We start from the raw sequence: 15,057 nt of genomic DNA on the forward strand, positions 1-15,057 counted from the left end.
ACCCCCCGCCACTTTCCTCCCTTGATGTCCATATGTTTGTTGTCTACGTCTGTGTCTCTATTTCTGGCTTGCAAACAGATTCATCTGTACCATTTTCTAGGTTCCACAGATATGCATTAATATACGATACTTGTTTTTCTCTTTCTGACTTACTTCGCTCTGTATGACCGTCTCCAGATTCATCCACGTCTCTACAAATGACCCAATACCGTTCCTTTTTATGGCTGAGTAATATTCCATTGTATATATGTACCACATCTTCTTCATCCATTCGTCTGTCGATGGGCATTTGGATTGCTTCCATGTCCTGGCTTTTGTAAATAGTGCTGCAGTGAATATTGGGGTGCATGTGTCTTTTTGAATTATGGTTTTCCCTGGGTATATGCCCAGTATTGGGATTGCTGGGTCATATGATAATTCTATTTTTAGTTTTTTAAGGAAACTCCATACTGTTCTCCATAGTGGCTGTATCAATTTACATTCCCACCAACAGTGCAAGAGGGTTCCCTTTTCTCCACACCCTCTCCAGCATTTGTTGTTTGTAGATTTTCTGATGATGCCCATTCTAACTGGTGTGAGGTGATATCTCATTGTAGTTTTGATTTGCATTTCTCTAATGATTAGTTGAGCAGCTTTTCATGTGCTTCTTGGCCATCTGTATGTCTTCTTTGGAGAAATGTCTATTTAGGTCTTCTGCCCATTTTTGGATTGGGTTGTTTGTTTTTTTAATACTGAGCTGCATGAGCTGTTTATATATTTTGGAGATTAATCCTTTGTCCGTTGATTCATTTGCAAATATTTTCTCCCATTCAGAGGGTTGTCTTTTCGTCTGGTTTGTAGTTTCCTTTGCTCTGCAAAAGCTTTGAAGTTTCATTAGGTCCCATTTGTTTATTTTTGTTTTTATTTCCATTACTCTAGGAGGTGGATCAAAAAAGATCTTGCTGTGATTTATGTCAAAGAGTGTTCTTCCTATGTTTTCCTCTAAGAGTTTTATAGTGTCCGGTCTTACATTTAGGTCTCTAATCCATTTTGAGTTTATTTTTGTGTATGGTGCTAGGGAATGTTCTAATCTCATTCTCTTACATGTAGCTATCCAGTTTTCCCAGCACCACTTATTGAAGAGACTGTCTTTTCTCCTTTGTATATCCTTGCCTCCTTTGTCATAGATTAGTTGACCATAGGTGCGTGGGTTTATCTCTGGGCTTTCTATCCTGTTCCATTGATCTATGTTTCTGTTTTTGTGCCAGTACCATATTATCTTGATTACTATAGCTTTGTAGTGTAGTCTGAAGTCAGGGAGTCTGATTCCTCCAGCTCCGTTTTTTTCCCTCAAGACTGCTTTGGCTATTCAGGGTCTTTTGTGTCTCCATACAGATTTTAAGATTTTTTGGTCTAGTTCTGTAAAAAATGCTATTGGTAATTTGATAGGGATTGCATTGAATCTGTAGATTGCTTTGGGTAGTAGAGTCATTTTCACTGTATTGATTCTTCCAATCCAAGAACATGGTATATCTCTCCATTTGTTTGTATCATCTTTAATTTCTTTCATCAGTGTTTTATAGTTTTCTGAGTACAGGTCTTTTGTCTCCCTAGGTAGGTTTATTCCTAGGTATTTTATTCTTTTTGTTGCAGTGGTAAATGGGAGTGTTTCCTTAATTTCTCTTTCAGATTTTTCATCATTAGTGTATAGGAATGCAAGAGATTTCTGTGCATTAATTTTGTATCCTGCAACTTTACCAAATTCATTGATTAGCTCTATTAGTGTTCTGGGGACATCGTTAGGATTCCCTATGTATAGTATCATGTCATCTGCAAACAGTGACAGTTTTACTTCTTTTCCAATTTGTATTCCTTTTATTTCATTTTCTTCTCTGATTGCCTTGGCTAGGACTTCCAAAACTATGTTGAATAATAGTGGTGAGAGCGGACATCCTTGCCTTGTTCCTGATCTTAGAGGAAATGGTTTCTGCTTTTCACCATTGAGCATGATGTTTGCTGTGGGTTTGTCGTATATGGCCTTTATTATATTGAGGTAGCTTCCCTCTATGCCTACTTTCTGAAGAGTTTTTATCATAAATGGGTGTTGAATTTTGTGAAAAGCTTTATCTGCATCTATTGAGATGATCATATGGTTTTTTTTCTTTAATTTGTTAATATGGTGTGTCACATTGATTGATTTGCATATTCTGAAGAATCCTTGCATCCCTGGGTTAAATCCCATTTGATTATGGTGTATGATCCTTTTAAAGTGTTGTTGGATTCTGTTTGCTAGTATTTTGTTGGGTATTTTTGCATCTATATTCATGAGTAATATTGGTCTGTAATTTTCTTTTTTTGTAGTATCTTTGTCTGGTTTTGGTATCAGGGTGATGGTGGCTTTGTAAAATGAGTTTGGGAGTGTTCCTTCCTCTGCAGTTTTTTTGGAAGAGTTTGAGAAGGACGGGTTCAGCTGTGATGCCATCTGGTCCTGGACTTCTGTTTGTTGGAAGACTTTTAATCACAGTTTCAATTTCATTACTTGTGATTGGTCCATTCATATTTTCTATTTCTTCCTGCTTCAGTCTTGGAAGGCTATACCTTTCTAAGAATTTGTCCATTTCTTCCAGGTTGTCCATTTTATTGGCATAGAGTTGCTTGTAGTAGTCTCTTAGGATGCTTTGTATTTCTGCATTATCTGTTGTAACTTCTCCTTTTTCAGCTCTAATTTTATTGATTTGCGTCCTCTCCTTTTTATTGATGAGTCTGGCTAATGGTTTATCAATTTTTTTTATCTTCTCAATGGACCAGCTTTTAGTTTTATTGATCTTTGCTATTGTTCTCTTTGTTGCTATTTCATTTATTTCGGCTCTGATCTTTATGATTTCTTTCCTTCTACTAACTTTGGGTTTTTTTGTTTTTCTTTCTCTAGTTCCTTTAGGTGTAAGGTTAGATTGTTTATTTGAGACTTTTCTTGTTTCTTGAGGTAGGATTGTATTGCTATAAACTTCCCTCTTAGAACTGCTTTTGCTGCATCCCATAGGTTTTGGATTGTCGTGTTTTCATTGTCATTTGTCTCTAGACATTCTTTGATTTCCTTTTTGATTTCTTCAGTGATCTCTTGGTTATTTAGTCACGTATTGTTTAGCTTCCATGTGTTTGTGTTTTTTACATTTTTTCCCCTGTAATTGATTTCTAATCTCATAACATTGTGGTCAGAAAAGATGCTTGATATGATTTCAATTTTCTTAAATTTACTGAGGCTTGATTTGTGACCCAAGATGTGATCTATCCTGGAGAATGTTCTGTGTGCACTTCAGAAGAAAGTGTAATCTTCTGTTTTTGGATGGAATGTCCTATAAATATTAATTAAATCTATCTGGTCTATTGTGTCATTTAAAACTTGTGTTTCCTCATTAATTTTCTGTTTGGATGATCTGTCCTTTGGTGTAAGTGAGGTGTTAAAGTCCCCCACTGTTGTTGTGTTACTGTCGATTTCCTCTTTTATAGCTGTTAGCAGTTGCCTTACGTATTGAGATGCTCCTTTTTTTTGCGGTACACGGACCTCTCACTCTTGTGGCCTCTCCCGTTGTGGAGCATAGGCTCCGGACGCGCAGGCTCTGGACGCGCAGGTTCAGCACCCATGGCTCATGGGCCCAGCTGCTCCACGGCATGTGGGATCTTCCCGGACTGGGGCATGAACCCGTGTACCCTGCATAGGCAGGTGGACTCTCAACCACTGCGCCACCAGGGAAGCCCTGAGATGCTCCTTTGTTGGGTGCATATATATTTATAATTGTTATATCGTCTTCTTGGATTGATCCTTTGGTTGTTATATAGTGTCCTTCCTTGTCTCTTGTAACATTCTTTATTTGTAAGTCTATTTTATCTGATATGAATATTGCTACTCCAGCTTTCTTTTGATTTCCATTTGCATGGAATATCTTTTTACGTTCTCCTCACTTTCACTCTGTATGTGTCCTTATGTCTGAAGTGCGTCTCTTGTAGACAGCATATATATGGGTCTTGTTTTTGTATCCATTCAGCAAGCCTGTGTCTTTTGGTTGGAGCATTTAATCCATTCACGTTTAAGGTAATTATCGATATGTATGTTCCTATTACCATTTTCTTAATTGTTTTGGGTTTGTTTTTGTAGGTCTCTTTCTTCTCTTGTGTTTCCCACTTAGAGAAGTTCCTTTAGCATTTGTTGTAGAGCTGGTTTGGTAGTGTTGAATTCTCTTAGCTTTTGCGTATCTGGAAAGCTTTTGATTTCTCTATCGAATGTGAATGAGATCCTTGCTAGGTAGAGTAATCTTGGTTGTAGGTTCTTCCCTTTCATCACTTTAAGTATATCATGCCACTCCCTTCTGGCTTGCAGAGTTTCTGCTGAGAAATCAGCTGTTAACCTTATTGGAGTTCCCTTGTATGTTATTTGTCATTTTTCCCTTGCTGCTTTCAATAATTTTTCTTTGTCTTTAATTTTTGCCAATTTGATTACTATGTGTCTCGGTGTGTTTCTCCTTGGGTTTATCCTGTACGGGTCTCTCTGCACTTCCTGAAATTAGGTGGCTATTTCCTTTCCCATGTTAGGGAAGTTGTCTAGTATAATCTCTTCAAGTATTTTCTTGGGTCCTTTCTCTCTCTCTTCTCCTTCTGGGACCCCTGTAGTGCAAATGTTGCTGCGTTTAATGTTGTCCCAGAGTTCTCTTAGGCTGTCTTCAGTTCTTTTCATTGTTTTTTCTTTATTCTGTTCCACAGCAGTGAATTCTACCATTGTGTCTTCTAGGTCACTTATCCGTTCTTCTGCCTCAGTTATTCTGCTATTGATTCCTTCTAGTGTAGTTTTCATTTCAGTTATTGTATTTTGCATCTCTGTTCATTTGTTCTTTCATTCTTCTAGGTCTTTGTTAAACATTTCTTGCATCTTCTCGATCTTTGCCTTCATTCTTTTTCCGAGGTCCTGGGTCATCTTCACTATCATTATTCTGAATTCTTTTTCTGGAAGGTTGCCTATCTCCACTTCATTTAGTTGTTTTTCTGGGGTTTTATCTTGTTCCTTCATCTGGTACATAGCCCTCTGCCTTTTCATCTTGTCTATCTTTCTGTGAATGTGGTTTTTGTTCCACAGGCTTCAGGATTGTAGCTATGTTGTAATTTAACTAAATAATCTTGCTTTTGGAGGGTAAGAACATGAAGCATCATACAATAATATATAAATTATTAAAATAATATCTTGATATTATTTAAATTATTAATACTGATATTTTGGCTTTTTCTCTGGTTACTTCTTTGAACACTCTCTTTATTGTGATTTTTGTGTTTTCTCTTGACTATTATTTTCAGTCTTCTCTGCTTGTTGTGTTTTTACTGCTCAACTTGTAAATCTTGGTCTTCTGGATGGCCCAGTCTTGAACTTTCTTTCTGACTCAATACTCTGATTTTAGGTGATGTCTTCCATTTCTATGATTTTAGAGTACTAACCATATTCCCACAACTTTCAGTTTAATATATCCATCCCAGACCTCATGTCTGAGATCCAGAATGATCTGATTAACTGTCCATTTCACAGTCCCCTGTGGGATATCTTTCAGTTATCTCAGTTTGTACAAATATAAAATTGAACCCTTGATTCTAACCTCTGTTTCAAAAATCAAAACAAAACCCTACCAGCAAAAACAAGAACAAAAATCCTGTTCCACTTCTTACTCATCTATTAAGTAGCATCATTTAGTTGCCTAGACCAGAATTCTGGGTGCCATCCTCGATTACTATCTCTTATTTATTCCACATAAACAATCACTTGCCCAATTCTTGGAAGTACTAATATCAAATATATTTCAAATTCTATCTACTTTTTTAAATCCCTATTCTTGCAGTCTCAATGCAAGCTACCATCTGTTTCTAGGACCAGTGTATTATTTATGAGTACTTACTAGATATACAGAATAACAAACTGGGCATAATTTTGTTTTTAGTATTTTAAATGAACTGTAATCAGTAATTTTCAACTCCCAATTCCCAGGATTCTTTTAGTGTTTTTTTTTTTTTTTTGGCTGTGTTTGGTCTTCATTGCTGCACATGGGCTTTCTCTCATTGCAGTGAGTGGGTGCTACTCTTTGTTGCAGTGCGCGGGCTTAGTGCAGTGGCTTCTCTTATTGTGGAACATGGGCTTCAGTAGTTGTGGTGCGTGGGCTCAGTAGTTGTGGCTTGTGGGCTCTAGAGCACAGGCTCAATAGTTGTGGCACACGGGCTTAGTTGCTCCGCAGCATGTGGTATCTTCCTGGACCAGGGCTCGAACCTGTGTCCCCTGCATTGGCAGGCGGATTCTTAACCACTGCACCACCAGGGAAGCCCAACTCCCAGGATTCTGAAGTTACAAGAGTAAGAGGTAAAAGTCAACTGTAAAAGAAACATTCTAAACTAAAAAAAAAAAAAAAAAAAAAAAAAGAGATTAGCTCTGTGCTTTGTGACCAGCTAGAAAGGTTGGATAGGTAGGGTGAGAGGGAGGGAGACGCAAGAGGGAGGAGATATGGGGATATATGTATATGTATAACTGATTCACTTCGTTATAAAGCAAGAACTAACACACCATTGTAAAGCAATTATACTCCAATAAAAATGTTAAAAAAAAAAAAAAAGACTTAATTTTTCCCCCTAAATAGAACTGCACAGTGCTTGGGTGCTCAGAGGAGGTGAGCCAGGAAAATGAAAGTTCAGAATTTGGTTTCTAATAACTCTGTCTATCCTTTTATTTAGTTATTCAGAATCTTATGGTGGGAGGAAGAAGAATCCAGATTAATCTTTATATTATATAATCATAACTAAAGTTTTCTTTTGCCAGTTATGAAATTTTGCATTAGGTGAGTGTGTGTGTATACAAACATACATAAAAACATATTAATACATGTATATTAATATTCTGAATAGGGAATTTATTATACTGCTAAATATGTAGGTCTCATCCCTCAGAGTGAGGAAGTTGAGTGTTGGTAGGAAGCTGTTCTTATGAGGGCGTACCAGATGCTAAGTGAGGTACAGTGGGCTAAAATACACTATAAATGTTCTTCTTGACAGAGGTGAATGATAGTCATATGTTTTTAACCAAATAAGTATAATGAAGTTGTGTAAGCAAAGTATATTCCTACTGTAAGATAGCTAATTTGATAGTTGTTCAGGCAGTGGTCCTCAATAGGGGTAGGAGGGTTTGTACTCCAGGGGACATTTTTTGGCTTTCATGACTAGAGGGTGTTACTAGCATCTAGTAGGTAGTTGTCAGGGATGCTGCTAAATATCCTACCATGCCCAGAATAGCCTCATACAACAAATAGTTATACAGCCCAAAAGGTCAATAGTACTTTGGTTGAGAAACGCTTTTAGGGTATTATTTTTCAACCTGGCACATGATATCCTAAATATTTTTCAAAATTTCACTTAACAAATAAACTGTCAATAGAGGTATAATAGCTATAATAATTCCATGATTTTATTTTTATGAAAACTTAAATGAATAGAAGTATATTTGTGTGTACCTGGAATAATTTAGGAGAGGAAGGAATCAAGGGCGAACAAGTTTGTGGTTTGAGCAGCTCGTGAGCAGGATGTTGATGACATTATCTAAGATGAGAGAAAGAGATATGTGGAAGAAGATCTTCAGTTCCGATTTTACACTTGGAGAGTTTGAGGTGCCTGAGAGATATCCAGAGGAAGTCCTAAAGATTAGAACATAGGTGTTCAAACATATATTTAATTTGAAATTTGTCAATATATGAATACTAACCCCAGTTTTGGATAAAATCACCTAATAGAGTATATATCTTAAGGAAAGAGTACCTTATGTCACAGCCCTTAGGAACACTAATATTCACAGTATGGGTAGAGAAGAATCTAGCAAGAGACTAAGAAGTAGCCAGGGAGATAATAGGAAATGATCCAGAAACGTAGTCTTCCAAGCCAAGGGAAGAGAAATATTTCCAGATGGTTGACTGGTGGTTGATCATGGAGGCTGTTGGTGACCTTGGTGGGCATGAGAATGAATAGAAAGCAAATTACAGTGGGTTGAGAAGTCCATGGTAAGTTAGACAGTTATGTTGTAGATTTATGTAAATTTGGCTATAAAGGAGGCAGAGGTGGATGGAGGCTGATGTGGGATCAGGGGAGGTTTTTTTCGTGTTTTTAAATATCAGAGAGAATTCCTCACTGATACTTTAAAAGATAATGTTTAAAGATAGTGAAGTATATAAAGTACGGTTTGTTAATGAACAGACCTTCCATGTGGTCAATATTTAAAATAGTTGCTTGGATTCTAAGTGATTCAGCAAGTGTGAAAATAGTTCTGTTAATTCCATAAATACAGGTGTATGTTTGACACTCAAACATTACTTTTATTTTTCAGATCTTTCAAGAAATCGTTTTACAGAAATTCCTTCTGATGTCTGGTTATTTGCACCTCTTGAAACGTTAAATTTATATCATAATTGCATCAAAACCATTCCTGAAGCCATTAAAAACCTACAGATGTTAACATACCTTAATATTAGGTAAGGAAACAATTTTAGGGGGGTAGATTTTGTTTTTTATTACAGTTCTGTTTCTTTTTAGTTGAAAAGGAATGTATTTGGTTTGGCTATGTAGCCTGTATCTCAGGAGTATCTTATTTGTATTTTTTATATATCCACATTATAGGCTTTTGGTCTTGCTCTTGACAGCAGTGCTTCTCAAACTTTACTGTGCACAGGAATCAGATGCAGATTCTGATTCCATAGGTCTGCAGTGGGGCCAGCATTTCTAACAGCTCCCTGGTAATGCCCATGCCTGCTGGTCCTTAGATCACTTTGAGTAGCAAGGCTTTAGATCAGAAATATTTTACTGAAATCATAGCACCACAACACAGATTTATTTATACACATCCTCAGTTAAAGTGGAACATTATAGAGAAACAGTTCTTGATTTATATTTTTCACTCTCGTGACTTCTTGTTGCTACTTCAAGGTTGGATAGATTGGCATGGGAGTATTGGAAGGTTAGGAAGTGGGTAATTGATGTTAATAATAAGTGCTTACTGTGTGCCAAGCAGTGTTACAAATACTTTACCCATATTACCTCATCACATCTTCACAACAGCATTTTGAGATACGTGGTTATTATCCCTGCCCTGCAGATGAGGAAACTGAAGCACAGAGAGAGGTTAACTATTTGCCCAAAATTATATATATTGCAAGTGGTAGAGCCAAGATTCAAATCAAAGCAGCAGTATGGCTATAGAACTCTCATTCTTAGCTATTACCCTATATTTATAATAGAGTGAACATTGAATAAGTATAAGAAAAAATTGCACTATCAAATGAGTGACATTGAATGGAAACTGGTATATTGTGACTTAACTTTAGAATCTTTTTATTTTTCTTTTATGTTTCTAGTTATAAGGAATAGTTTCTTCCCCCTTCCTTAACAAAGTTACTTGTCTAAATTCTCATATAGGGAAATAGTAAATATAATTAATATACATAAATAATAGCATTTCTTTCTCTCTGTATTATATTATTTATGTCTCCCCCAGTGGTGTAACCTGTCAGTACATACTATAACTGAATATAATACTTTAGCTGAAACCATTCTACACCTTAAAATGTGTGAGAGGAATTTCCTTTCATAGAGCTTGGTCATTTGGGTTGTTCCTTTCTCTAATTGGGTACATAATCTCCTTGGCCTTGCTTGGGAAAGGTTTGAGGAAAGTGAGGTATTTTTAAGTTTTTTGTCTTTGTTTTATTTTGTTCTTTTATGGAAAAAGTGATTTGTCAAAATTGAATTGCATTTCTATATTAACATGTATGGTATATCTTAGAATAGTTCCGCTAAAACTTTCTGCGATTCTTTCCTGTTTTGATCTCTAAAAGTTGACTCCTGGTTTTTGTTTACAGTCGGAGAAATTTTTGAATACACTGTATTAAAATAACATTTGTTCTAGTGACTGACTTCCTTTGACTATCTCTAAAACGTGTGGCAAAAAAGTGAAGATTGATGACTTATTAGCTGTGTATAAAGAAATGGAAAGCTGACTGCTAACTCGATAAACCTGCTTCTTAAGGGAAGAAAAGAAGCCAATTTTTAAACTTTCTTGGTCTGAGGGAGATTAGAATGAGTTTGTATGTGCCATTCTTTTTCCTGTTTAGTTTTTATTTTGGTGTGAGAAGATCTTGAGAAACTTGTAAGATAATTTTTTAGCTCTTTTCTTTCTTCCTGGATTCTACTCTCCTTTTCAGTGGAATCCTCAGGAAGATCCCTGTGTGCTCTAGACAGACCACTTTCCCAAGCATCCTACTTGATCCTTAAAGTGCAAGGGTTATGACAAGCACCTGGCATATTTGACATTCCACCAGTCCGGCTAGGATTGCTGGTCTTGGGGCATTATCCTTTTTTATTAAAGTCTGTGCCATGTGATTAAAGCTAGTCTAGTGTTTCTGGACATCCTCTGCGGGCATAAAATGAGGTGAAAGGTCTTGAAGTCCCCCCAATGGGGTAACATTGGGCTTTTGTTGCTCTGCATGTTACACAAAATGCTAGGTACAAGTCTATAAATATCACTTTGAAAAGCAGGAAAAAATAATAGCAAATTGCTAATGAATGCTTGGTAGTATGTAAATAAAATGATGCACTTTATATATTTTGGTAGTAGGATTGTCTTAGTCCGTTCTCGTGGTGCTGTAACAGAATACCATAGACTGGGTGGCTTATAAACAACAGAAATTTATTTTTCACAGTTCTGGGGGCTGGGAAGTTCAAGTTCAAAGTGCCAGCAGATTTGTATCTGGAGAAGACTTGCTTCCTGGTTCATATAGATGGCTGGCTTCTAGCTGAGTCCTCACATGGCGTAAAGAGCAAGGGAGCTCTCTGGGATCTCTTTTTAAGGCCACTGATCCACCTCCCTAAGGCCCCACCTCTAAATACTATCACATTGGGGATTAGGTTTCAACATTATAGTTTTGAATAGGGAGGACACAAACAGTCTACAGCAGGGATTGTTTGGGTCAGTCTGCATTGGCATGTAAATTTGACAAAAATTAGTTTGAGGGTAAGGGACCCAGAGCCAAATTGCCTGGATTTGAATCCTGACTCTCCCACTTACCAGCTCTGTGACTTTGAGCAGTTTACTTAATCTCTTTTAGACTTTTTCTTCATCTGTAAAATGGGCATCATGATAGTGTCTATCTTCCTAAAGTAGGTTGTTTTGAGGGTTAGTCAAGTTAATTCATGTGAGGTGCTCTGAACATGGCCTGCCACATAGTAAGCACTCAATAAATGTTAGTTGTCCTTATATTTAAATGTATGCACAGAGACAGAAATGTTGTATCAACTTTGAGCTGAGATAAAGGTGCTAGTAGACTGTTCTACCATAAACCCATAACAAAAGCGAATGGGTTAGGGTTACTACATGTTTTTAAAGATATAATTCTATTCATTCTTTCATAAATTTGAACACAGCACATGCAAATTTATCCTTGGAGCCTTTCCCTAGAGGTGTAGAGGTATTGAATATAGTGAAATTATGCCAGAGAGCAAGGTTCTAGCAATTTCTAGCTCAGAAGAATAATTCTAGGTTTTGAGGGCTGGTGGTGTGTAGGACAATATCATAGGTAACAGCACAGGCTTTGCAGTCTGCTGTGCCTGGGTAGGTCACTTAAGCAATTTTAACCTTTATTTTTACTTGTATAATGGAGATAATAGTCTTGTGGGGTTACTATGAGGATTAAGTGAGATAGTGCATGTAAAGATTTTAGCCTGTTACAAAGTAAGCACTCATTAAATGATAGTTAACTATTTAGTGAAAATTTATTTACTTTTGAGGTGATCTGTTCTTTTTCAACATAACATGTCAAGTTTCAGACATATTTCTCATAATGAGACTTTCTTATTCTTTTCAGTCGAAATCTTTTATCAACATTGCCAAAATACCTATTTGATCTTCCCCTTAAAGTTTTGGTCCTCAGTAATAATAAACTGGTATCCATTCCAGAAGAAATCGGGAAGTTAAAAGATTTAATGGAATTGGTGAGTAAAATAGTTGCATCGATTGTATATAATATGCATAATAAATACCTTTATATTTCTGAAGATTAATTCCTTTATGGAATTTCACTGTAATTAAAAAAATAACTTGGTATATGCCTAAGTTCACTTTAGTGAAATTTTGAGATACCATTGCTTATGTCTGATTTTAGCTCACAGCTACAATAAAAGCCTGGTTGTTCCTCAGTCCTAGTGAGGTTAGAAGGCTTGATTACAAGTCTTAAATGCTTTCAAACAAATAAGCATTTGTCTATCCATCTTGTGGACAGTAAAGGTCTTAGACCAGGAAGAGATAAGGTGGTTTTTTTTTTTAAGGTTTTACAGGGCTTCTATGAAGGCGTCAGAGAGAGAATACAGTGCCTACAAACAGTAGAATTAATAAAATGACCTTCCTCTCCTATATCCTTGTGTGATTTTATGACACCAAGATAAATGGAACCAAGATAAATGGAAAGAGGACATTTATATAATTGATTATAGAAATTGATATAATTGATTGTAGAAATATAGGAATAATTTAAAGTAATTACTTCGAACGTACCATTGTAGGTATTAAAGGACATTGAACTCTGAGAGAAACATAATCAAATCTTCAAAGCACTGAGCTGTTTTCACATTTTTCTGTTACTTCTACCTCATACAATATACCATGCTGTTTATTTTTATTTTCTGTTTTATCTTGAGTAATGCTTTCCCAATACATAGATTCTTTTAAAAAGTGTTCATAAATATGACTTTTTAATGTGTGGAGGGCCAAAAGTTTTCTTGAGGAATTTATATACAGTTTTATAATGGGAAATTAATGTGCAAATAGAATGTAAGGAACAGAAATTTCAGGAATGTCTTTTTTTTAAATTCATTAGAGAATACCTACATGTGCAATTGTAATGCAAAGAAACTTCCTTGAACTTAGTCTTGTTATGTTGCAGAACCACAGAATTTTAATATTGTAAGAGATCTTATAAGTGATCAGATATAACCACTTCCTAACACAGGAATCCCTGACACATCTAGTTGTATATTTTCAATGGTGGACAAATCTTCGCCTGTGTGTATCTGAGGCAGCCCTAATTCTCTTTTGCAGAACTTTGTTATCTTTCTTATTTTGAATTAAGATACATGCCCCTATCACTTTTATCCATTGGTCCTGGGACTACCATGTGAAGAAGTATATAGATAATGACAACTTTTCTTCCCTTCGGATATTTGTAATCTGTTGTACGTCTGCTCTCCATTTTACCAAACTCTAAGACCTGTTTTTCTGTAGCTTAAACATCTTTATTTTATTCCTTTTCATATTTTCTATATTTCTATTCTTTATTACTTTTTATTTTTAGCTATGTCTATACTGATAATGCTCCCTTTTATTAAGGTCTCTTTTAATGTTACACTCACAAATGAACAGAAGATGTGATCTAACTTGTGATCTAACAAATTCATATTACAAGGGACCCATTACTTTCTTTGCCCTGCACACTGTTAACGTTTTTAAAGATTTTATATATATATTCTACTTTAAGATTCTGTGGCTCTGTAATTTCTTTTTCATTCAGTTTTTGGCCCTATGTTCTAAATTGTATTACATGAGATAGTTTTTGGATAAATGAAATTTCAAAAATATTTAGGATTTTTAGATTTAGTGTAGTATTTTTATTTAAATAGAATGTGAAAAAATATTAACGATTATTTTAGTAGGCACTATAAAATTATTGTGCTTTAAACTCTCAAAATTAGTAATGGTGGGTAGGTTGCATTAGGCTGGCTAATTGACAGTTTTAAATCACACAATGAATTTGTGGGTATTACCTGTCATTGGAATGTTTTCCCAGGACACTATTCCATAAGAGTGTGGTAGCCAGCTATAGTGAAGTTCTGTCATTAGATCTAGGAAATACTCTCAGGCCTTCAATCCCCAGCAGAGTATTTTGTAGAGTACCCATTGGTGAGTGGGTCAGTATCCTGTGCCTGGGTTTATTTCTTCTGGGAAGTGGCAGCCACCTATCAAATTCTTATGGATTTTTTTGTATGGAAATCTTCAGTATTAGGCACCTTCGGGAGGAAGGCATAGTATTTGCTTTAATGGGCATTTTCCCAAAATTTTATTATCCATCATTTGGACAATAGCCTATCTTCAACACAACAGCTAAGGTGATCCTGTCAAAACATAAGAAGTGAGATCATGTCATACCTCTGTTTAAAAGTTTCTGGTACCTGCCCATGTCTCTGAGTAAAAGCCAAAGTCTTACCCCTCCCTCCATCCTAGCCTTCCCCTTGCCCACTTCCCTCTAGCTACATGGGATTCCTTGCTGTTCTTAGTACATGTCACACATGCTTTGCCTAAGAGCCTTTACATTTATTGTTCCTTCTGTCTGGAATATTCCTTTCTTATGTATTGGCATGGCTCATACTCTTACCTCTGATAATATTGCTCAAATATCAGCTTCTTTATGAAACAATCTAAATTGCTAATATCCCTCCCCACTATTACTAGTACTGCCATTTTCCTTTACCCTGCTCTGTTTTTTTCTTCCATAGCACTTATCACCTTCTAGCATATTGTATAATCTACACCCCTTGTTAGAATGCAAGTTCCATAAGGAGCTGCGAAGGCAGGAATTTTTGTTTGTTTTATTCATTGATGTGTCCCCAGCACCTACAACAGTGCCTAACAAATAGTTTGTATTTGATAAATATTTGTTGTTGAATGAAGATGCCTTAGATATAGTTTGAAAGAAGTATGTAGGATACATTTTTTAAATCATCTGTGGGTTAGATGATTAGATATTATTTAATATTCTTTATCTTCTTTTGAATTTACCCTCCTGCCTTTTTTACTTTTGATAAAACAATATATGCATGTGCCACTCCTCTCCCTCCAAGCTAATGTCAGTTCCAGAAAGTTGGAAATTGGGGGCAGTTGCAGTACAACATGAATTTCATTTGCAGTGTGTCTGGAATGACTGCTGCCTGAGATCTTGTTGCAGATTTTTCTTCCTTTTTTTTTTTTTTTTTTTCTTG

At 36.0% G+C, this 15,057-nt stretch overlaps 1 protein-coding gene across 2 annotated transcripts in view; it reads left to right on the forward strand.

The window, feature by feature from the left end:
- LRCH2 (leucine rich repeats and calponin homology domain containing 2) overlaps positions 1–15,057 on the forward strand; it is a 102,440-nt gene that overhangs the window by 25,295 nt on the left and 62,088 nt on the right. For both annotated transcript variants that reach the window (XM_007450979.1, XM_007450980.1), the window contains exons 2-3: positions 8,369–8,513; positions 11,895–12,021. In XM_007450979.1, coding sequence (XP_007451041.1) covers positions 8,369–8,513; positions 11,895–12,021 — 272 coding nt within the window. The remainder of the gene's footprint in view (positions 1–8,368; positions 8,514–11,894; positions 12,022–15,057) is intronic.

The sequence above is a fragment of the Lipotes vexillifer genome, unplaced genomic scaffold (genome assembly GCF_000442215.2).
Source record: "Lipotes vexillifer unplaced genomic scaffold, Lipotes_vexillifer_v1.1 scaffold1042, whole genome shotgun sequence".
Classification (NCBI taxonomy): domain Eukaryota; kingdom Metazoa; phylum Chordata; class Mammalia; order Artiodactyla; family Lipotidae; genus Lipotes; species Lipotes vexillifer.